General features: G+C 43.4%; 1 protein-coding gene across 10 annotated transcripts in view; it reads left to right on the top strand.

Moving 5' to 3' along the window:
- WBP1L (WW domain binding protein 1 like) overlaps positions 1-22,567 on the top strand; it is a 91,294-nt gene that overhangs the window by 57,224 nt on the left and 11,503 nt on the right. For 8 of the 10 annotated variants that reach the window (XM_043518028.1, XM_038409362.2, XM_038409363.2 and 5 more), the window contains one exon: positions 6,697-6,799. The exons of 1 other annotated variant lie outside the window; for it this stretch is intronic. In XM_043518028.1, coding sequence (XP_043373963.1) covers positions 6,697-6,799 — 103 coding nt within the window. Of the gene's footprint in view, positions 1-2,819; positions 2,987-6,696; positions 6,800-22,567 lie in introns of all 10 variants that reach the window. One more of the 10 variants, XM_043518031.1, reaches the window with a different exon arrangement.

The raw sequence follows: 22,567 nt of genomic DNA, 5'->3' as shown, positions 1-22,567 counted from the left end.
TAATTATCATAGTTTGCACCTTTACCCAGCTCCTGCCTATTCATGCTTGCATTAAATGATGCTGACAAGGTCACAATACTTAAATGCAAATGTTTAATTTTTCTGTTCTTCCGTGTGTCTGAGGAATTTTGCGTGTATAGAAATGAAGCTCTATAATGATACTGGATAGTTTACTACATAGTTCTCACAATTATGCCTCAATCCTGACCTGCAACAGTACGTACAAGGTGAATCTTGTGCCGCAAACAGTCTGGCCAATGTAATGCAGTCCTGAGTTGCATCCCCTGAGCTAGTCCAGTGCTTTATGGTTCTGCCAGTGCATCTCAGTCCTGGCCTGCAATGCTAGCTGGTTATTGTTATTTATCAGGTTTATTAAGGTGTTGCCTAAGGGGCATCCAAGAGTGGGACCCCATTGTGTTAGGCACTATACACACAGTAGTAGATGGCCCATTGCCCCCAAAGAGTTTACAGTCTAAATAGACAAGACAGGCACAGATGTGGGAAGGGTGTATAACACAGAAGCAGAGTGAACAATTGATGGCAGCAAAAACAGCATGTTAGTTCCATTTAGCCGATCTAAACTTACCCCATGCCCACAAAAATCATGGAAGGGGAAGTGAAGATGAGGCGCATATGGCAGGGGAGAGGAGGGTAGGAGGAATGGCTGTGGAGGGAAGCTGAAGTGAAGAGCCTGTGAGGCGGGAGGGGGCGGATGGGAGCAAACAGCTGATCAGCACAGGGCAGAGGAAGTCAGAGAACCTCCAGTTTTGACTAGAGTGTGCTGCAGTCTCTGCTTTGGCTGCTCCTGCTTCTACCAGCTGGAATCTCTGGCTGGCTCCTCCTCCTTTGTAGTTCTCCCCAGAGCACCATGGTGGGGGCAGGGGAGGCATCATCTGGCTCCTAGTGCCCCCAGAGTATATGGGGGTCTCCACTGCATAGTTCTGGGTCCAGGGTGAAGGTTGGCCTTGACTGGGTACCATTTTACATTTCTGAGATTATCTTGAGCATGATAGATTATAACATGGATTTATGATGTGCATAACTGAGGGCAGTGATGAACCACTAAATGCAGTTGCACTTGTGCCCTGAATCAGCATTTCAGCTAAAATCTTCAGCTGTAAAAGACTAGTTTAAAACCCACAGCCACGTAAGCCCTCATTATTTGAACATAGACACCTGATTACTTCAGTTCCCTTGTGCGTACTCTCTCATGAGGTATTAATGATGGACGGGACTTGGCAAAGACTAGTTATAGTCTGATATGTGAAACCTAATCAAATCAAGACATTAACTTGCATTTGATAGATTTACTTATGAGTTTTTATGATTGATGATTCTTAAGTCTGGTCTACGCTGTGGGCTGGATCGATCTAAGATAAGCAATTTCAGCTATGTGAATAATGTAGCTGAAGTTGACGTACTTAGATCTACTCATAGTGGTGTCTTCACTGCAGTCGACAGTTGACGCTCCCTGTCAACTCTGCCTGCGCCTCTCTCCAGTGGAGTACCGGAGTCAACAGGAGAGCGCCTGGCAGTCGATTTATTGTGTCTAGACTAGGCGTGATAAATCAACTGCTGGATCGATTGCTGCCCATCGATCCAGCCGGTAATGTAGACAAGCTCTTAGATACTTTTCGTATGTTGGTAGACAACCTTTCTTCCCTTTTGTTACTGTTGGAGGTTTACAAAATATATCGTATAAGAGCTGATTGTGAGATACAAAATACAATCAAAATACAAAGTTTGTCTCTCTCCATTTTCTGAAGGCTTTCTGATTTACTTCCTTAATGCTGACTAATAGTGGCTCATGGATATGGCTTCTGTAGTAAAGGAAGAAAAAAAATCCCTCTGACCTCATCCTCCAAGGAAACCTGCCCAATACCTTCTAAAATCAAGCCTGGGAACTTAAATTCATAACTCAGCTAAACACCAAAAAGCATGGATTTAATAAAGACACTGGATTAATGGCTCATTACAACAATCTGTAACCCACTATAACCCTCCTTTGTCCTACGACTGTAGATGTGTTACTGCCCACTTCATCTTGACTGGTCTCTTGTGCAGTGTATTAACTCCTTATCTGTTCCACCTTGTATTTAGCTGGGACGCTCTGCTCCAAGTACCTTTCCCAGACCTGAAGAAGAGCTCTGTATAAGCTCGAAAGCTTGTGTCTCTCTCCAACAGAATTTGGTCCAATAAAAGACATTACTTCACTTACTTGTCGCTCTCATTCTATAGTTATATACAATGTAATCTCATTTATTGCTCGCCTGTGACTGACAGTTCAAGTAGCATATGTGTGAAGGTTAGAGACATTAAGTAGTTTAGCCTCAAAACTGACTTCCCTAAATTTGTGACTTGGATACACAGTGAGGTCTGAGTGCAGAACTAGGAGTAAGAAATTTGATTCCTAATCCCAGCACAGATGCATTAGTGTTCTCTGTGGTTTTAAACAAATCACTTAAAGATGCTGCTTCAGGTTCCCCATATGCCCACCTCCAGATGGGTGTTACAAGGATTGTTTGTAAAGCACTCTGAATATGAAGTGTTTATAGAAATCCTAATTAGCCTTTTATTAATACAGTTTTGCAAGTAGTGTACTATAAAGTTTTAAATCACTATTTATACAAGGTGTAAATAAAAACAGCTTTGCACATCCCGTTAGTTGTGGAGTTGTCAACACTGTGATGGGTTTATCATTTATGGGGAAATGAACCAAAATAGCCAAGTTTTACTTTTATTTATTTATATAGTGTGTGTTATAAATACAGTAGGTGTAATGCAAAAATAATTCAGATTAACGTGTCAAAATAATACAGAAAGGATCTTCAGACTCTGCCAACTCAACCTCAAAAAATCCTGAGCAATAGATGGGCCTTGCAGCATACCCATCAGCTTGCTATGCTGGCTCTGTTGTACCAAGTGGGTGTAGGAACTGAGTGCCAGGCTTGAGGGCCCTCTGCTGAAAATGCCTGCCCCCAAAATGGTACGTATCAACGTTCTGTCAGCTCACATGCAAGAATGGCATTAGATTTGCTGGGACCCAGGGCAGAAACTAAGGAGTGGGCCCCCACCCTGCCTCCCTTACCTGCTTACACATTGGATTTCTGCAACATTTCTGAAGCCAAAACCCCAACCCCACCAGGCTGAAGCTGGAGCCCTGGCCCTGCAGGTCGGGGCTGAAGTCTAAGCCCCACTGTGCGGGGCCCCCTGTGTCATGGGGCCCTGGGAATTTGCCCTGCTTGCTACCCCCTAATGCTGGCCCAACTCTTGTGTCCAAGAAAGTCTTGGTTCTTGGAGGATAGCCTAAAACCCAGAGTATACGGGGCTTTATGAGGGGAGCCAACTCCTTGAATTGTACCTGGAAACTAGTTGGAAGCCAATCAGTCTTTGCAGAATAGATGTAATGAGTGCATGCATAAAATGCTAAGTAAGCAGACGGGTACTTTCTGCTCTAGTCGAAGTTTGAATGTCCTTCAAGAGTAGCCCGGTGTAGACGCCACTGCAGGAATCTATTCTGGAGGTGACAGTAAATGGATAACTGTGGTGAGGTTAGCAGCAGAGAAGAATGGTTGCTATTAGCGAAGTGAAGGTTGAGGTGGGAGAAGTATGCTTGAGAATTGCTGCTATTTGACAGCCAGACGCAGCCAGTAATGTCCAATAGGACCCCTGTATTGCAGCTCTAGTACCTGTGGAAAAGAATAATGCTTTAATAAAACAAGGGGAAAAAATTGGTCAGGTAAGTATCCGCCTTCCCCCCCCCCCCCAATTTCTGATAATAAAACAAGTGAGTGCAAGAACAAAACATAAAGTGGCATTTGCCGGTGTCCTTTTTAAAGCTTCAATTATCTAATGGTTCCATTATTATTAGCACAGAAAGTCCTTTCTCTGATTAAAATGACCTTTACAGCTACTCATCTAAAAATAGCTGCTAGACACAAAAAGCAATTTAGCACAAAGCATTAATCCTTTAATTTTTTCTCCATGAGACAATACTTTTTTGCATGTGTGCATTCTCTTATTACAAAAATATTCTTCCTGTCCTTTGTCTTGCCCACACCTATTTTTTTTCCTTTCACGCCTCACTTTAATAATTAATAAAGGTACATTGTGTTTGCCCAGGAGACATTTGAAATATAAGTCACATTGTTTGGGTATCTTGGTAACTAATAATTCAATGGCTGCGATTTTAATCTTCAGTTAAAAAAGCTGCAGTTGAAGGCTACCTTAATTATTATATAAGCACCATGTGTTCAGTATTCCAAATAATAGTCTAAACAGAGTGTTTACAAATGTTAAATAAAGATACTGCCCTTGCCCAAGAAGAGCTTGACCTAAATCACAAAGTTCCAACAAGAACACCTTTGGAGACTTGGGATGGTGATAATTTAAATCTTTCATGTAATATAGATGGGAATGGAAATGGCATGTTATTGAAGTAAGTTTAACATTTGCAGGCCTTGTGGGAAAAGAGGGTTTTCAGGCTGTGTGATTGAATTAAGTGGGTGGCAGCCTGACATATAAACAGAGGAAAATATGATATTCTATGCAGCCCTCTGTGCCTACAAGACATTGAATATCACGGGGGGGTGGGGACGGGAGCACTCTAAATCAGGTTTGCATCACTTGTGGAGTAAAGGGACAAAGTGGGATGCAGTGAGAAATCAAAGTTTAACAAAGTGCCTAGTGGTAGTTACAACATACTTAACAAGACAAAACATTCAGGGTCACCAAGTGCCCCCTCTAAGTACGGGTAGGCAAGGATGATATTGTGCAGAGTTGGGCTGGAAAGAGCAGTTTTCTTAAACTTGATTTTTGTAGACAAGGGGGAGTCAGTGGGGGAACTCAGAGGGATGATGATGTGGTTTGAACAACTTATGATGAAATCCCCCAAAATAAAATTGAGCTTTAAGTAAGTGAGACAGTCCGGGGAGGTTTATATCTTTGTTAAAGGTTGTTGCTGCAAAGTCTTAATTTTTGCTCTTTGAAATGTTATACTTTTGAACAGAAGAAAATATGTATTGGAATAAATGCTGCTTAATTCCTTGAAATGTATGTCCTGGTGCAAAGTGACATTTAAAATGACAGTGTGGGATTCTAGCTCTAGCCTGTCTCTGACTCTAACTCCATAGTTGTTCGGTTGACACAAATAATGTTGCTTTAGAGTTTGTTATAGCTGCAAACCCAAATTTCTGATCTGAAAATAAAGTTTTGCATTTTCTTCCTTATGCATCATCAACAATATTACAGTTTTTTTTCAGTTAGACCTTAAGTCTCAATTCTGTTGATGTATGAGCCAGGAAAGAATCTAGTTCATTCTCCAATAACATTGCTGCTGCGTGGCTAATAAGAGGAAAAAATGGTTAGTAAGTGGACAGATATGACTTGGGATACATCTGCCATAGAGACATTGTGAGATGTGCCATTTCTAGTTATTTCCTTGACCATAATTACACTTTGGGAAACAAATGCTGTGGTTAAAGAAATTGAAATGTAAAATTCTATGATAGCTCAACAGAATGACTTGCACATTTGACTATCATCTTAGAAATTACAGGTGGAAAAGACCTTTCATTCTATCAAGGTGTGGGACATCTGCTTTCTGCATCTAGCATTTTAAAAAAAAAAAAGCCCCTCCAATAAAGAACATAAAACGCGTGGCACTTTTTAACACTGTTTAATTGCATTAATACTTCATGATTGAACTAACTTGATTTCAAAGCAAGTCTAGCAGTGGGGTTGTGAGTAGAAAAAGCAGTCGCTTGCAGCCAAGCTCTTTGGGAGTCTGTCTGGCAGAAGGGTCTGCTGCCTCGGCAGAGCTAGCCGGACAGGCAGCCCTCTCTCTTTCTGCCTATTAAGCAGGTGGGCTGCTGCTATCTTTTCATGGCCTCTTCCCCAATTCAGAGTAAGGGAAAGTAGCCCACTGTTCTGTGTTTTCATGAAGCTGTGCACATGCTCAAAAACACTTTTACGGTTTGCAAGGCTTCTGGGAACTCTTCTTATGGAAGAAATGGAGCAGGTCTCTTTCTGCTGTGTAAGGGGACGTAGGAGGCTTCTGTTTTAGAAACTACACTGCTACTTCAATGTAGGCACTTGAGGAGTTGAAGCCAGAAGTGTGACTTTTGTGGCGTGTGCTAACTCTTGATTGGGTTGGTGGGAGGGGTGGGAATGTTTTAATAGTGATACTCGCATGTTCCTTGAATCCAAAAATAGAATGACAGGTTCAGAGTAGCTGCCGTGTTAGTCTGTATCCGCCAAAAGAAAAGGAGTACTTGTGGCACCTTAGAGACTAACAAATTTATTTGAGCATAAGCTTTCATGAGCTACAGCTCACTTCATCAGATGCACAAAAACTCTCTCTCCTATGTACAAAATATCCAGAGCACAAAATGTGATACCTTAAAAATGAATGGGAGGGTGTGTAATAAAAGGCAATGTGGTTTAGTCATTAAAGCAAGGGACCATATATAGTTGGTAGACCTGGGTTCTCTTCTCAGCTATGGAAGACTTGGGCAGTGCTTTCATTCTCTCTCTGTTTGCATAAATTTGCATTAATACTTATGTACCTCACTAGTGTCTTGAGAAATCTAATGCATGTGTTTAAAATGCTTTGAGAGCCTTGTGTGGAAGACGTTATACAGTTATATTTTAAAAATATAATGTTAGTAACTTGTGTGTCTCTGTTTTTAATTTTAGGATAAGCAAACCTGCCTGGGTGTCAACAATCAAAGTTATATATGTGAAACAGGTCACTGTTGTGGACAGTCACAGTGTTGCAACTACTACTATGAACTCTGGTGTAAGTCCTTCCTTTTTTTTATAGACTCTCTTCATAATCTGCATGACCATGAGTCTTTCTGATCCTTCTTCTGCGTTTCCTTCTTAAATTCCTTTTATATGTTGCCATCCAGCTGTACTACAGCAGTGACAACAACTGGATTCCGGCTTTGGGCTGAGCTAGAGTGTTGTGGTAATTAGGACCTGGTTAGCCTGGCATCTTCTGGTGTAATGGCAGTGGTACTTCCTACCAACAGTCATGACAGAGTAGTTGGAGTTTGCAACAAAAAAAAACCTTCTCCATTTGGCTCAGGCAGTTGTTTGGCTTCAGAGACAAGCACAGCTTTATCTTTCATTATTTTAAGCTATCTGCAACAGAAGTACTGTACAATGCTGGGTTGGTTTACATTTGATTCACTTTGTTTAGAAGTAAGGCTAAGATTTTGTCTCGGATATTTTTAGTAAAAGTCAGGGACAGATCCCAGGCAATAACCAGAAATTCACAGAATCCTGTGACCTGTCCCTGACTCTTACTAAAAATATCCGTGACAAAATGGGGAGGGAAGAAGGTCCAGCACCTGCGACGGCAGGGCAGTTCCAGGGTCCTCTTCTCCCACGCCCACCACAGCTGGGCAGCTCCAGGGGTCCTTGCCAGCTGCTGTGGCTGGGAGCTCTTGTGAGCCTCACAGCAGCAGTTGTGTGGGGTCCCCTTGCAGAGGCTGGGTGCTTCGGGTCCCCCTGCTGCCCAGTGGCTGGGACCTGCACGGGGAGGGAGAGGAGCACTGCTAGCAGCAGCTGAGAGCTGCCCTGGGGCTGAAGCGAAAAATGTCCCAGAAATCTCTGGAAGTCACGGATTCTTTGACATAATTGTAGCCTTAGTTATAAGGTTTTCTTAAGCATCAGGACTAGAAATTTCATCTTTTTTAAAAATAAGTTCAGCTTTGGAGCACAATTCCTCTGGTGAGGAATGGATTCTGGGCAGATTCCATGGATGTAGAGTAGGTATGTGGGGCCCTGATTAACGTACACTGTTGTCTACACTCCTTGCTAGCTCAGTTTTTTACCTAAGGAACTCAGATGTCTTCCAAATCAATTAGACGACAAAAATATAGGCAAGGATTCCTTTATGCTGCAAATAAATCTCCTGACTCACAAGGACTGGAGTTGTCAGATTTAGAGTGTGTTTACACTTAAACCACTACAATGGCGCTGTAACACTTCAGTGTAGACACTGTCTATGCCAACAGGAGGGGTTCTTCCATCAATGTAGGTAATCCACCTCGCCAAGAGGCAGTGACTAGATCGACAGAAGAATTCTCCTGTCGGCCTAGTCGCCACCTACACCAGGGATTAGGACAGCATAGCTACATCTCTCAGGAATGTGGATTTTTCATACCCCCAAGAGACGTAGCTATGCCGATGTAAGGTCCCAGTGTAGACTAGCCTATTTCTGGAGGGCACCAAACAGAGAGAAGATGATACCAGATAGCAGGATTCTTATCAGAGGTGTAGGGGAAAAGGGAGGCTCAAAGGATAGGAAGTAAGAATGATCACTCCACCTTATACAACCCAAGAAATGGGGTGGTGGTATTCTGTGTATTTCTATAATACCAAGGGGTTGGGTAGAAAGAAGGGCCTGCGCACAAGCCCCCTGGAACTGTTGTGAACTGATCACCCATCTCTAATGTGCTGATACTATTCATCATCGCACCCTGTAGTCTTGTTGCTTTTATGTAACTGTTGTACCTACTGCTTAATCCCTCTGATACTGGCGGTCTCAATTTCCAATAATGAGATACTTACGTAAACTGTAGTAACACAAACATGAAGAGTTCCGATCTCTCCAGATTCAACGGCAGTAATTCCTGATGCTTTGTCCTTTGTCTGGAAATTTGCTGAACCTAAATTTTGCAACAGGGCTGTTGAATACAGCTGCTCTTTGGAAGAAATATGCAAATCACAAGACAGCTTCTTATATGTTTTAAAATGGAGATTGTACTGAAGTGAAAGCAAACAATGCAATTAGCATAGTAGTGCCTGTTGTTTTTTTAATATAAAACTCAGTTTATTTTACACTGAGCCCACATCAACAGTATGTGACAGTTCTTTGCATTGATAATGTCTCACTGCGTCATAAAAGCAGTCGGGAAATCTGAAGAATTAGGTATCTGGGAACCAAACATTTGGGACATTTGACTGGGGAAAATGAGGAAGGCAGTTGCAGATTATGGGGTGAGTAAACGCATTAACTGGATATATGTGCTAAAGTGTTCATTGGGGAATAGCTAACAATATAGGAATTCAAACTGGCTTTTTTAGATTTGAGTCCTTGCCCAATTTATCTCAATGGGGCAACTCCTGCCTCAGAGCTGTTGTTTCAGGCTGGCTGCAGGCCCAGGCAGATATCACTTCAGTTTACATTTTTCAAGGGTTTCTTTGCATCCATGGGAACAATTTTTTTTTAAATGAAAGTTAAGATTCTGGAGCCCAGCTCTGCATCTACAGACTTCATCCATTGCCACAGATATCACAGAACAGCAGGACCCTGGGTATGTATATCTCGTGAAGCACTTTGAGATCCTTCAAGATGAGAGGTGCTATATAAATGTTATGGGCAGTTAAATGACTATATGGAAAGCAGTGGTGGTGTTGAAGCCCTGTTGGTCCCAGGATTTAAGAGAGACAAGGTGGGCGAGGTAATATCTTTTATTGGACCAACTTGTGCTGGTGAGAGAGACAAGCATTTGAGCTCTAAGCTTGAAAGCTTGTCTCTCCCATATGGAAAGCAACTTAAAGATGATAAAGTCATTGCAGAGAAACTAAATTAATTCTTTGCTTCTGTCTTCATGGCTGAGGATGTTAGGGAGATTCCCAAACCTGAGCCATCTTTTGTAGGTGACAGATCTGAGGAATTGTCACAGATTCAAGTGTCACTAGGGGAGGTTTTGGAATTAATTGAGAAACTTTACAGTAACAAGTCCCTCGGACCAGATGGCATTCACCCAAGAGTTCTGAAAGAACTCAAATGTGAAATTGCAGAACTATTAACTATGGTTTGTAACCTGTCCTTTAAATCAGCTACTGTACCCAAGACTGGAAGATTGCTAATGTAACTCCAATATTTAAGAAGGGCTCTAGAGGTGATCCTGGCAATTACAGACCAGTATGTCTCACGTCAGTACCAGGCAAATTAGTTGAAACAATAGTAAAGAATAAAATTGTCAGACACATAGAAGAACATAAATTGTTGCTTAAAAGTCAACATGGTTTCTATAAAGGGAGATCGTGTCTTACTAATCTGTTGAGTTCTTTGAGAGGGTCAACACACATGTGGACAAGGGGGATCCAGTGGACATAGTGTACTTAGATTTCCAGAAAGCCTTTGATAAGGTCCCTCACCAAAGGCTCTTAGGTAAATTAAGTTGTCATGGGATAAGAGGGAAGATCCTTTCATGGACTGAGAACTGATTAAAAGACAGGGAACAAAGAGTAGGAATAAATGGTAAATTTTCAGAATGCAGTGAGGTAACTAATGATGCTCCCCAAGGGTAAGTCCTAGGACCAATCCTATTCAACTTATTCATAAATGATCTGGAGAAAGGGGTAAATAGTGAGGTGACAAAGTTTGCAGATGATACTAAACTGCTCAAGATAGTTGAGACCAAAGCAGACTGTGAAGAACTTCAAAAAGATCTCACAAAACTAAGTGATTGGGCAACAAGATGGCAAATGAAATTTAATGTGGATAAATGTAAAGTAATGCACATTGGAAAAAAAATAACCCCAACTATACATACAATATCATGGGGGCTAATTTAGCTACAACTAATCGGGAGAAAGATCTTGGAGTCATCATGGATAGTTCTCTGAAGTCATCCATACAGTGTGCAGCGGCAGTCGAAAAATCAAGTGGGATGTTAGGAATCATTTTAAGAAGTGATAGAGAATAAGACTGAGAATAGCTTATTGCCCTTATATAAATCCATGGTACGCCTACATCTTGAATACTGCGTACAGATGTGGTCCCCTCATCTCAAAAAAGATATACTGGCATTAGAAAAGGTTCAGAAAAGGGCAACTAAAATGCTTAGGGGTTTGGAACTGGTCCCATATGAAAAGAAATTAAAGAGGCTAGACTTTTCAGTTTGGAAAAGAGGAGACTAAGGGGGGATATGATAGAGGACTATAAAATCATGAGTGGTGTGAAGAAAGTGAATAAGGAAAAGTTATTTACTTGTTCCCATAATATAAGAACTAGGGGCCACCAAATGAAATTAATGGGTAGCAGGTTTAAAACAAATAAAAAGATGTTCTTCTTCACACATAGCACAGTCAAACTGTGGAACTCCTTGCCTAAGGAGGTTGTGAAGGCTAGGACTATAACAGGGTTTAAAGGGTAACTGGATAAATTCATGGAGGCTAAGTCCATTAATGGCTATTAGCCGGGATGGGTAAGGAATGGTGTCCCTGGCCTCTGTTTGTCAGAGGGTGGAGATGGATGGCAGGAGAGAGATCACTGGATCATTGCCTGTTAAGTTCACTCCCTCTGGGGCACCTGGCATTGGCTGCTGTTGGTAGACAGGATACTGGGCTGGATGGACCTTTTGTCTGACCCAGTATAGCCATTCTTATGTTCTGTGACAGGATCGGGCCACGTGGCTACAGGAGAATAATAGAAGGCAGATATATTAGCCCCAGCTAAGTAGGTCCCTTTTCCCTGGGTAAAGTTAACAGGGAAGGTTCCAGAACAATCAGGAACCTTCTGGAAACGATTAAGACAGGCTGATTAGAACACCTGCAGACAATCAAGAAGCTGCTAGAATCAATTAAGACAGGCTAATCAGGGCATCTGGGTTTTAAAAGGAGCTCACTTCAGTTTGTGGTGCACGTGCGAGGAGCAGGGAGCAAGAGGCGCTAGGAGCTGAGAGTGAGAACGCGGACTGTTGGAGGACTGAGGTGTACAAGCATTATCAGACACCAGGAGGAAGGTCCTATGGTGAGGATAAAGAAGGTGTTGGGAGGAGGCCATGGGGAAGTAGCCCAGGGAGTTGTAGCTGTCGCACAGCTGTTCCAGGAGGCTCTCTAGACAGCTGCATTCCACAGGGCCCTGGGCTGGAACCCGGAGTAGAGGGTGGGCCTGGATTCCCCCCAAACCTCCCAACTCCTGGTCAGACACAGGAGAAGTTGACCTGGACTGTGGGTTCATGAAAACGGCCAAACTGAGGGCTGCCGTGAATCTCTGAGGCGAGCAAATCTGCTGATAAGCGCAAGACCCATCAAGGTAGAGGAGGAACTTTGTCACAGTTCTTAACAGCCATTGCAACAGCTTTGCTCTCCACACAGCCAGCATGGGGACTCATATTAATAATTTTTAATAACGAATGGTTAAATTGCCATTTTAAACGGTGGTTGCTTGCTTTATGCTCATTGCAAATTTTGAAAAGCTTTTGACGTTAACCAGTGCAATCCATATACTGAAATAGCTGTAGAGAAGTTTCAGTTCATATTGACCTTTTCAGGACCTGTATTCCCTCTAAGCTGTGTGGTCACGTGGCCGCCCAGGAGTGAATCAAGTGTCACGCATAGTGGCGTGTGTTCAGGTGCTCCATCCCCTCACTGCTCTGCAGCTGCATTACTCCTGCCCTCTGCCTTGGAACGCCTGGCCCCTTTTCCCTGGGTAAGGTAATAGGGAGGCTCCCAGGACCCTCCTGCTTGCTGTGCAGAGTGTGGGGGGGTGCTGATGTCAGGGTGTCCTCCTTCCCCATGTACTCCATCTGCATAGAGCAGGGGAGAGGGGACAGGGCTCAGTAGCAAGAGAGCTGCTGTGGTCTGAGCCTTCAGGTGAGTGCCTTGAGAGACCGTGTGTTGTCTCCTCCAGCAGCCAGCACATGCATACTGTCTCTCACACTCCTGTCACTGTCTGTCTCTCTCTCTCATGCACACTCAAACACTCTGTCTCTCACTCCCTCCCTCCCAACACATACTTGTGATGTTGTTGTTACTTCTTTGTACTTCCTATAATGCACGTTAAGGCCATATCTACACTACCACGGTAAGTCGACCTACGCTACACAACTCCAGCTATGTGAATAATGTAGCTGGAGTCTGCGTACTTTAGGTTGATTTAGCACAGGGTCTTCCGCGGGGGGTCGATGGGAGAAAATCTCCCATCGACTTACCTTACTCTTCTTCTCAAGGGTAGAGTACAGGGGTCGACTGGAGAGCGATCTGCTGTCAATTTGGTGGGTCTTCACTAGACCTGCTAAATCGACCGCCAGTGGATTGATCTCAGAGCATGGATCCCAGCTGTAGTGTAGACATAGCCATTTTCTCTGTAATTTTATTCTTTCAAAGTGCTGCTGTTTTAGTTTTTGACTGGTCTATGCATTTCACAGTTTTATTTCTCTAATGTTGCTTAAACTTAATTCTTTGAGTAGTGAGTTCTCAAATGTCTAACCTGTCCTGGCTGGAGTAATTATCGCTATGGTAACTTTTTTAAAACGTATATTATATTTGGATTTTTTTGTTTCTACTGGTGGCGCATATCCGCACTTTACATCTTATTGGTGCACATAACAAAATTCATTCTGCACATAGATGGAAAAAATTAGAGGGAACATTGTTCAGGCCTCCATCACCCCTGTGCATTTGAAAACTAGTTCCATGCCTCTTTTCCAGTCTTGCTGAGACAAATCCTTGATTTATTTACCACAGTGCCTTGGGGGAGGGATGTCAGGAGAGGATGTTTTTTGGAATGGAAAGAAACTTAGTCCTGGCCAGCCGGAGGTGCCTCCTGTAATATGATCCCATCTTGTGGGCAGTGGGAGAAGTTCCTGTAAACAGGTTCTCTTTCCACTTTCAGGACTTGGAGGGAGCCTTGGTTTAGAAATCGGGGGCCTGAAAAGTTCTAGAAATAACTGGGAATGAGAGGTATGTAGTGTTATGAACCAATTATAGGAGATGATGGTACGTGTGGGGAGGCAGAGAGAGAATAGGAAGCAAAATCATTGTATTTTGTTAAAGGGTGGAGTGGTACATGATATGTCAAGCAGGTGGATGGGCTGTGTTTAAAATTAGATAACAGCTTGGTCCAGATTCCCCACCCATCCCTTAGTAAAACAAAGTTTGAACGCCTTGGTGCCAAAAAAATACAGCTATACAGTCTGAATTATCTGTTGCTAAACCCAAGGAGAAAATGAAATGGAGAATGTCACTTTGAATAGAGCCTTCCTTTGTTTTAGATGAGGATTTGAAATGGAGAGAACACCTACATTGCAGGGGTGTTGAGTTGCCTTAATGTTTTTAAAGTGCTTTTGGAATCCCCAGATAGGAGGCGCTAGCCAAGTGGTAAATAGTGAGAGTGCAGTAACCACTGTAAATAGGTTAACAATTTCCATTCTAATCCCCTTTTCATTTGCTTATAATTTGCTGGAAATTTCTGAGCTTGGCTTTTGTCCCAAGGTTTCATTTTTGAAAGTTTAAGCTGAAATGTCATCTTTGATCATGGAGAAAGGAGGAAAAGGATACACGTGAGGTTTTAACACCTGAGGTTCATTTTACAGATGAGGAAATTGAGGCTCAAAAGTTGTGACCGTCCAAAGCAAAAGAAATATATAGCATCTTTGGGAATCAAATTCAGGTCTCCTGACACCTATCCTTGTGCTTTTACCACACAACCATCCTCAATAGTTATTGGTCATTGAGTCAATAAAGTCAGACACTAGATTGGTCTGGGGATCAATCTTATTTAACATTTTTCATTAATGATCTTGGCACAAAATGTGGGAGTGTGCTAATATTTGCGGAGGACACAAAGTTGGGAGGTATTGCCAATACATAGGAGGACTGGAATATCACATAAGAAGATTTGGATAAAATCGAAAACTGGAGGAATAGAAATGGGATGAAATTTAATAGTGCAAAGTCTGAGGTCATCAATTTAGGGACTAAAAACAAGAATTTTTGTTGCAAGCTGGGGACGTAGCCATTGGAAACAACAGAAAGGAAATACCTGGGTGTATTGGTTGATCACAGGATGATTGAGTCCCCAATGTTATGCGTCTGTGGGGAAAAAAAGTAATTCAATCCTAGGTGCATCAGACAAGGTATTGCTAGTAGAGAGAGAGAAGTATTAGCACCATTATACAAGGTGGCTGGTGAGACCTCATCTGGCATACTGCATGCAATTCTGGTCTCCCATGTTTAAGAAGATGAATTCAAACTGGAACAGGTGCAGAGAAGGGCTACTAGGATGATGAGAGGAATGGAAAACCTATCTTATAAGAGGAGATTCAAAGAGCTTGGCTCGTTTTGTCTAACCAAACGAAGGCTGAGGGGAGATATGATTACTCTCTATAAATACATCAGAGGGATAGGAATTATTTAAGTTAAGAGCCAATGCTGGCAGAATACGAAATGGATATAAACTGGCCATTAATAAGTTTAGGCTTGAAATTAGACAAATGTTTCTAACCATCAGAGGAGTAAAACTCTGGAACAACCTTCCAAAAGGGGTAGTAGGGACAAAAAACCCTAACTTGTTTCAAGACTGAGTTTGAGTTTATGGTGGTTGCCTGTGATGGCATATGGCCCATCTGTAACTATTAGCAAATATCTTCAGCCACCAGAAATGGGACACTAGATGGGGAGGGTTCTGAGTTACTACAGAGAATTCTTTCCCAGGTGCCTGGCTTGAGTCTCACCCACATGCTCAGGATCTAACACATTTGGGATCCTGAAGGAATTTTCCCCCAGGTGAGATTGGCAGAGACCTTGGGGTGTTTTTGCCTTCTTGGACAGCATGGGGCATGGGTCAGTTGCTGGTGTTTGAACTGGAGGAAATGGTCGAATCTCTGTAACTTGCAATCTTTAAATCAAGATGTGAGGAGATCAGTAACTCAGCCAGAGGTTATGGGCCTATTACAGGAGTGGGTGGGTGCGGTTCTGTGGTCTGTGATGTGCAGGATGTCAGACAAGCTGATCACAATGATCCCTTCTGGAGTTGAAGTCTGAGGGTAGGTCTACACCACGGGGTTAAGTCGACCTAAGTTACACAACTCCAGCTACGTTACTCACGTAGCTTAGGTCAACTTATTGTGGTGTCTAAACCGCGCTGGGTCGACGGGAGAAACTCTCCTGTCGACGTACCTTATGCTTCTCATTCTGGTGGAGTATCAGAGTTGACGGGAGAGCGATCTGCGGTCGATTTAGCGGGTCTTCACTACACTGGCTAAATTGACCCCCGGTGGATCGATCGCTGCAGCATTGATCCACGGTAAGTGTAGATATGCCCTGAGTCTGATGCCTGACAAGGCAAAGGGTTCCTAAAGGGTGTAAAAAAACCAAACCAAAACAATTTAGGGCAGTAGGAAAATACTGTACATTGGAAGAATGCTCAGTAAGTAAGAATTTTTGGCAGTTAGAATTATATCTAGATCTATGTTTCCTCTCAGGTGCCTCTGCTGCTTTTACCCCTGAGCAGTGATACTGATCACCTCAATTCTGAAAGAAAACAAATCTTTAATATGCAGCCACTGGAAGAAGGATTATAAATGAAAAACATTCTCCATTTGCAGACGGCACCATTTATATTGCTGTTCTGAACCACGTTCTCACTAACCCTCTGCATGCGTTCCCTGGAACCTTGAGAGAGGGTTGCTATTTCCCCCCCCCCCGCCCTCCCTACACAAAATCCTCAGGATATTTGTGCTGAGACTGTTAGTTTCTAAAACCTTCGCAACGCTACAACATGTGCATATTCCAGGGAGGATTTGTAACTGAGAATCATGTCCAAGAGTTTGTCTCCCATTCCCTTTGATTTATCCTCTTTCGTTTTCGCCCCCAGCTGTCCTTTCGCATAACTGTGTCTGTTTTCCTTATAGAGGTTTCTGCTACACCTTACCTTTCTTTCAGCTCCTTATCTGGCTTGCCTCTCCTACTCTGTACCTTCGATAGCTCTGCTGCTCCAGTATCAGCTAGTGTTTCAATCCATTGCTGCCGTTAAGTAGCCTAGACTAAAATAGAGAAGGAGAAATTAAATTTAAAAACTTGTCACTATTAATGTTTCTGAAATTTTGTCACTTATTTTCTCACCTTTATAGCCAGTTTCAGAAGATAAATGTTTGGCAAAATCATCTTAAGCTGTTTAATGTAGGTTGGTAAGAGTCACAGATAGAAGGGTAGAGGAGGAAATATATAGTACAGAGGTCTTGGCCCTCTTTACTGATTGCTTTATTATATAGGAGCAGCAGCAGTCTTGCCTAGTCTGGACTATTATAATCTAGTTCAGGGGTGGGCAAACTTTTTGGCCCCAGGGCCACATCGGGGTTCAAAGCTGTATGGAGGGCTGGGTAGGGAAGGCTGTGCCTCCCCAAACAGCCTGGCCCCTGCCCCCTCCCACTTCCCGCCCCCTCAGAACTCCTGACCCATCCAACCTCCCCTGCTCCTTGTCCCCTGACTGCCCCCCCTCCGGGATCCCACCCCCTATCCAACCCTCCCTGTCCCCTGACTGCCCCCCGGACCCATCCACCACCCCGACAGACCCCCCGGGGCTCCCACGCCCTATCCAACCCTTCCCCAAGCCCTGACTGCCCCAGAACCTCCGCCCCATCCAACTGCTCCCTGTCCCCTGACTGCCCCCCAGGACCCCCTGCCCAACCCCTCCACCACTGCGCGCACCGCCACCACCCCCTTACCATGCTGCTCAGAGTGGCAGGAGCTCACTGCCCGTACGTAAGCCCATGGGCCATAGTTTGCCCACCTCTGATGTAGTACCTCTTAAACATCAAGGAAAGGCAGGATAGTTCCTTAGGAACCCTTCCTAGGGTATGTCTACATTGCAATTAGACACCCATGGCTGGCCTGTGCCAGCTGACTTGGACTAAGGGGCTCAGATTACAGGGATGTTTAATTGCAGTGTAGACAGGGTCAGGCTGCAGTCTGGCTCTGGGACCCTCTCACCTTGCAGGGTCCTAGAGCCTAGACTCCAGCCCAAACCTGAACATCTTTACCACAATTAATCATCCCCTTAGCCCAAGTCTGGCTAGCCTGAGTCAGCAGGCACGGGCCAGCTGCAGGTTTTTAATTGCAGTGTAGACATATCCCCAATGGTCATTTTACCTCTGACCACCTTCTGCACCTCTCGCCGCTTTGGTTTGCCTGTGTAAAATATTATCTTGGAGTTGGTTCTCCAATGGCCTAGACATGTTCTGAAACTTGATGTGCACCTTGGATTCATTTGAGGCCATTGTTCAACTTGTCGTTTGTATTCTAGTAACAGAGACTGGGGATCAGTTGTCCTAGGCTGGTCCTCACTAGGCCTCTAGCATTGTTATTTCATCTGGAGCATAAAGAAGTTGTTTATCTGTAGGTAGTCTTTCCCCAGGACAGAGACATAGACTTAAATAGCATTTGCTGATTTGCTGCCTCATATTGACTGTAGTTGAAAGATGATGAAGCTACAAGCAGGGATGTTCAGAACCGTTTATTATATCTTTTATTCTTGTATTATTGTGTCTGTTCAGGTTTTATACAGTAGTTGCATCATGCGTATATTCACCACCATCCAGGAGGCTAAGAATTAGCTGCAGTTAACTTCCATCGTCACATGTTCAAGTCAGCAGCTCTGAGGGCAAATAAGCAGGGGTTGGAGTTTTGACGATTCCACTCTACAAATATTTGTTACATTTGGCAGCTTCAACTGTTGTATGATAACGTATATTGTCAGTAGCCTCATAATCCCTTCTTAAGAGACAGCACTGATTTGGAGCAGCTTCCTCTCTGGAAAGGCAAGATATTGACATGGCCTTTGAGATCAGAGATGTCTTTTCCTGACACAATCTGTAAAAACTCCAGTTCACGAAGCTTGCAACATTGATTAAAGTGATCTCCCATTCTTGGGTGACAAATATTGACCCTTCAACTAGCTTTTATTCAAGCATCTTTGAGGAAGATGCTGCTACTTGAAAGTATGCCTTTCAGTCAGTGAAACTGCCCCACATCCCCTCCTGTTTGGACCAGATATTGTGAAGCCAAGATCATTACCCAACGTGCTTGTCAGACAGAGAAGCACTCTGTGGTGTATTTTGGCTTGGCCTTAGTGAGTTTCCTGCCAACAGAACAATGGCATTTACCCAAGTTTACTGTGATCTCTAGGGCAGATTATTCTGTTCCTACCCTTGCAACACGAACGCGAAAGAAAACATGTTTTTCATTTTGTACTGGATAAAAGGAGCTTCCCTCAGTGAAATTTTTGCTTGGAATGTTGCCCTTGGTGAACATGGTATTTGAGCCTCCTGTTGTCAGACAGAAAATAATCTCCTCACCTCTTGGTGAAATGTTGTTCTAGGTTAGGCTTTAAAAAAAAAAAAAATCTGGGCAATTCCATGGCCATTGGCCCAGAATATTTTATAGGGAACACTGACTCAGTGAGTGGTAGTTTGACATGGTTACTATTTCCTAGGAGGGTAGGTGTTCCATCCCATCCCTGATTTCTATCTCCAAAGACACTGATGTGTAGCAGAAAAGGGTTTGATTGTATTGGGAGCAGAACCTCCACCCACAAAAATCCTAGTATGGCACCTGTTTTGGCTGTCTTAAGCTCAGAATTCATACTGTTGTTACCTGGACAGTGTGTTTGATGCTGTGTATGGAACTAATGTCATTGTCTTTAATATCTTTTAATAAAAGCTTTTGACCCTATGTGGCACAGAGCTCTTGTGGAAAAACTTAACTCCCTGGCTGTTACTGATGCAATAAACACTTTTGATGGCATCACTATTGCCATATCCTCCACAGATTGCTGTTGATACCAGTATGTCTCAGAGGCAGACCTTTTTTGAGATGAGGGCAGCCTCTGTTTTTGACAGAACTGTTTTAGTGAACTGAGAAATATTCAGAAACTTCCGTTAATTTGATGATTGTCCTGTACATCTTTTTAACCAAGAAGATGAGCCGCTCTGTCATTTCTGTCTATTTGAAAGATCTTGATGCCATCGACCAATAGGCCAAGAAGTGATTGGTCATTCTTCCAAAGAAGGCACTTTCCATCTCAGGGTAGCCTGATCCCTGCCTGTTCTTTTATCATCTTCCTTGGAAGGATAATTTTGCTCAGCCCAAAATGAAGCCAGCAGGTATCTTCCACGTGGGAGGGAGAAAGTTGTTGAAACACATCAGGGAAAGATTTTCAAAGGCACAGAGGGCAGGTAGGTGCCTGACTTGTATTGACTTTCATTGGGAGTTGGGTGCCAGACTTCTATTTTGCCTTTTGAATATCTCCCCCATTGTTTGTATGAGGTAGACTTGCTCTCTGCTTTCTCAGTCTTTAAAACAACACTTGCAAGGCTTTTATTTAGTCCCTCCAGAAGTATATTTTATCCTGTGCATAATAGAAAACATGTTTTCTTTTGTGTTCATGTCCAAGGGTAGGAAACAAAATGCAGGCCAAACTTACAGGATTGGTGGTGGTTCTAAAAGCTCTGCTCTAGGAATTATTTTGGGGAAGGTCTATGACCTGTGTTATACAGGAGGTCAGACTAGATGATCATAATGGTTCCTCTGGCCTTGGAATCTATGAATGTTTCTCCAAATTAGGAGTGTAGCTGCTGCCACTGTGCTCAGCCATGCTTTGCCAGCTCAGGATCACCACCAGTCAACCAATAGATCATTCTCTCATTTTTCATCTCTGAGTTTTCTGATAATTGCTATGTGGCCAGTATTGTGTGGGTGACTTTGGAAATCCCCTACTCTTCCCTACTCCAGAAAAAACAACCTATTCTGTGCATGATCCTGCATGTGTTTCTATTCACATTTTCACCATCTCGTTCCAGGTCAGTCAACACTCAGTGCACTCATGTACAGTTCACTCCCTAATGTGCTTTTCCCCTCTAGTAAGCACAGTATTTTCAATGCATCTTACTAGACATCTTTGCGCTTAGCCTTATATTCATACTTTCACTTCAAATAAATCATTGCACTACATATTTGCTAGGTTTTAAGATTTTTATGGCCTGCAACTTTTAACATCTTGCACTGTGATCTCTCATCTAACAAGCTATTCTGGCCTGGGCTGAGTCAGTAATTGGGGCATGGCGGGGAGGCCATCTATGAATACCTACAGGATGCAAGAAGTGTTGGTGGTCAGTGAACCAGTCCCTCTGCATGGTGTTTGCTGGCTCTGGTTCCGGAAAGTCATATGAGGAATACATCAGAAGTCTTGACTGCTTCTGGTCAAGAACAATCCCATGATCCTTTCCATAAGAATAGGGTGCGGTGTTCCTGGTGTGTTGGTCAGACAACAGGCAAGTTAATTATGTTCTGCCTCCTTCAAAGTCCACCTACAGTTTCAGTGGAATCCAGCATTAATTTACTATCCTGAACTGTTGTGTCATATTGCTGTGTTATTCAGTTGGCACACTTCACCCCAGAGGTAACTGTGCTTTACTTGAGTCCCTCCATCCAGCTTGTCTATCAGTTTGTCTTGTAAAGCACTTTGGGTTCCTTTGCAATAAGATTTATTTAGAAATATTTGATTTGTATCTGGAGGACGAAGATGTGGGAGGGAGCAGCTATCCCAATAGAAGAATTCTGCTGTCTCAGCTGCAATTGCTTAAGAGTGGCATCTCTCCGGCACATCTTAATTGAACATGCACAGTTTACCAGTCTGTGAATAATTCTTGGGGAAATTAACTGATAAAATGTACTACAGTAATCTGCTTCTGTGTTTATTTAACAACCCTGTAACAGTTGGAAAAGGGTGGGTGTAATTTGCAGCTGTTTTTTGAGTATGGCTGTGGATGACTTTCTCCACATCTCTTTCCTCTCCTCTCCTCTTTTCTTGTTCTTTTTTTCTCGAGATTAAATGAAATCTAGGTCTGCCATGGTGCTGGCTTCATAATGATGCTATGTGAAAGACCTGATTTCAATGACTGGTTTCTCACTTCCTAGTCTAGCTAGGGCTTGAGTGAGTGGATAGCATCTCTTTCAAGAGGAGTTCATCTTGTCCGTTCATCTTCAGCCAGAAAGGTGCTGATTGCAAATCAGTCCCTCCAGGCAGTGTTGGAGATTGGAGTGGAGCAATCCCCAGTACTCTGGATAAAGGCCTCTTTGGAGTGGGAATGACTGGGAGAGAGTTTCAGAGAAGCAGTCGTGTTAGTCTGTATCCGCCAAAAGAAAAGGAGGACTTGTGGCACCTTAGAGACTAACAAATTTATTTGAGCATAAGCTTTCGTTGAAGTGAGCTGTAGCACCATAGGGCTTGGCTACACCTGTGAGTTAGAGCACATTAAAGAAGTCCGTGGTGCCCTAGCTCACTCCCCATCCACACTGGCAAGACATGTAGAGCTCTCTGACTCCACGGCTAGAGGGCTCCTGGTACTCCATCTCGGCAAGAAGATTAACACTTGGTGCATAGTGGGTGAAACGCCCGGGCTTCAGTGTGAACAAGGTGTTGCATTACTGCGCTCTGATCAGCCTCCGGAAATGTCCCATAATCCCCTTAAGTTAAGTGGCCACTCTTTTCATTGTTTTGAACTCATCTAGGAATGCGCCTATGCCCTTTGAAAGCTGGCTCCGAGACAAAGCAAGCCGTTACTGTGGAATGCTGTGTGTGTGTGAGAGAGAGAGAGAGAGGCAGGGAGGAGGGGGAGTCTGCTGCTGTCTGAACTTACAAGACGGCACGCTAACATGCTTTCAGCCCCCCAAAAACCCACTGTCTCCCCACATACACACAACACACTCCCTGTCACACTCCACCCCCCCCCCCATTGGAAAAGCACATTGCAGTCAATTGCAT

This window comes from Dermochelys coriacea, chromosome 7, assembly GCF_009764565.3.
Source record: "Dermochelys coriacea isolate rDerCor1 chromosome 7, rDerCor1.pri.v4, whole genome shotgun sequence".
Classification (NCBI taxonomy): Eukaryota; Metazoa; Chordata; order Testudines; family Dermochelyidae; genus Dermochelys; species Dermochelys coriacea.
This window is presented reverse-complemented; position numbering and strand designations above follow the sequence as displayed.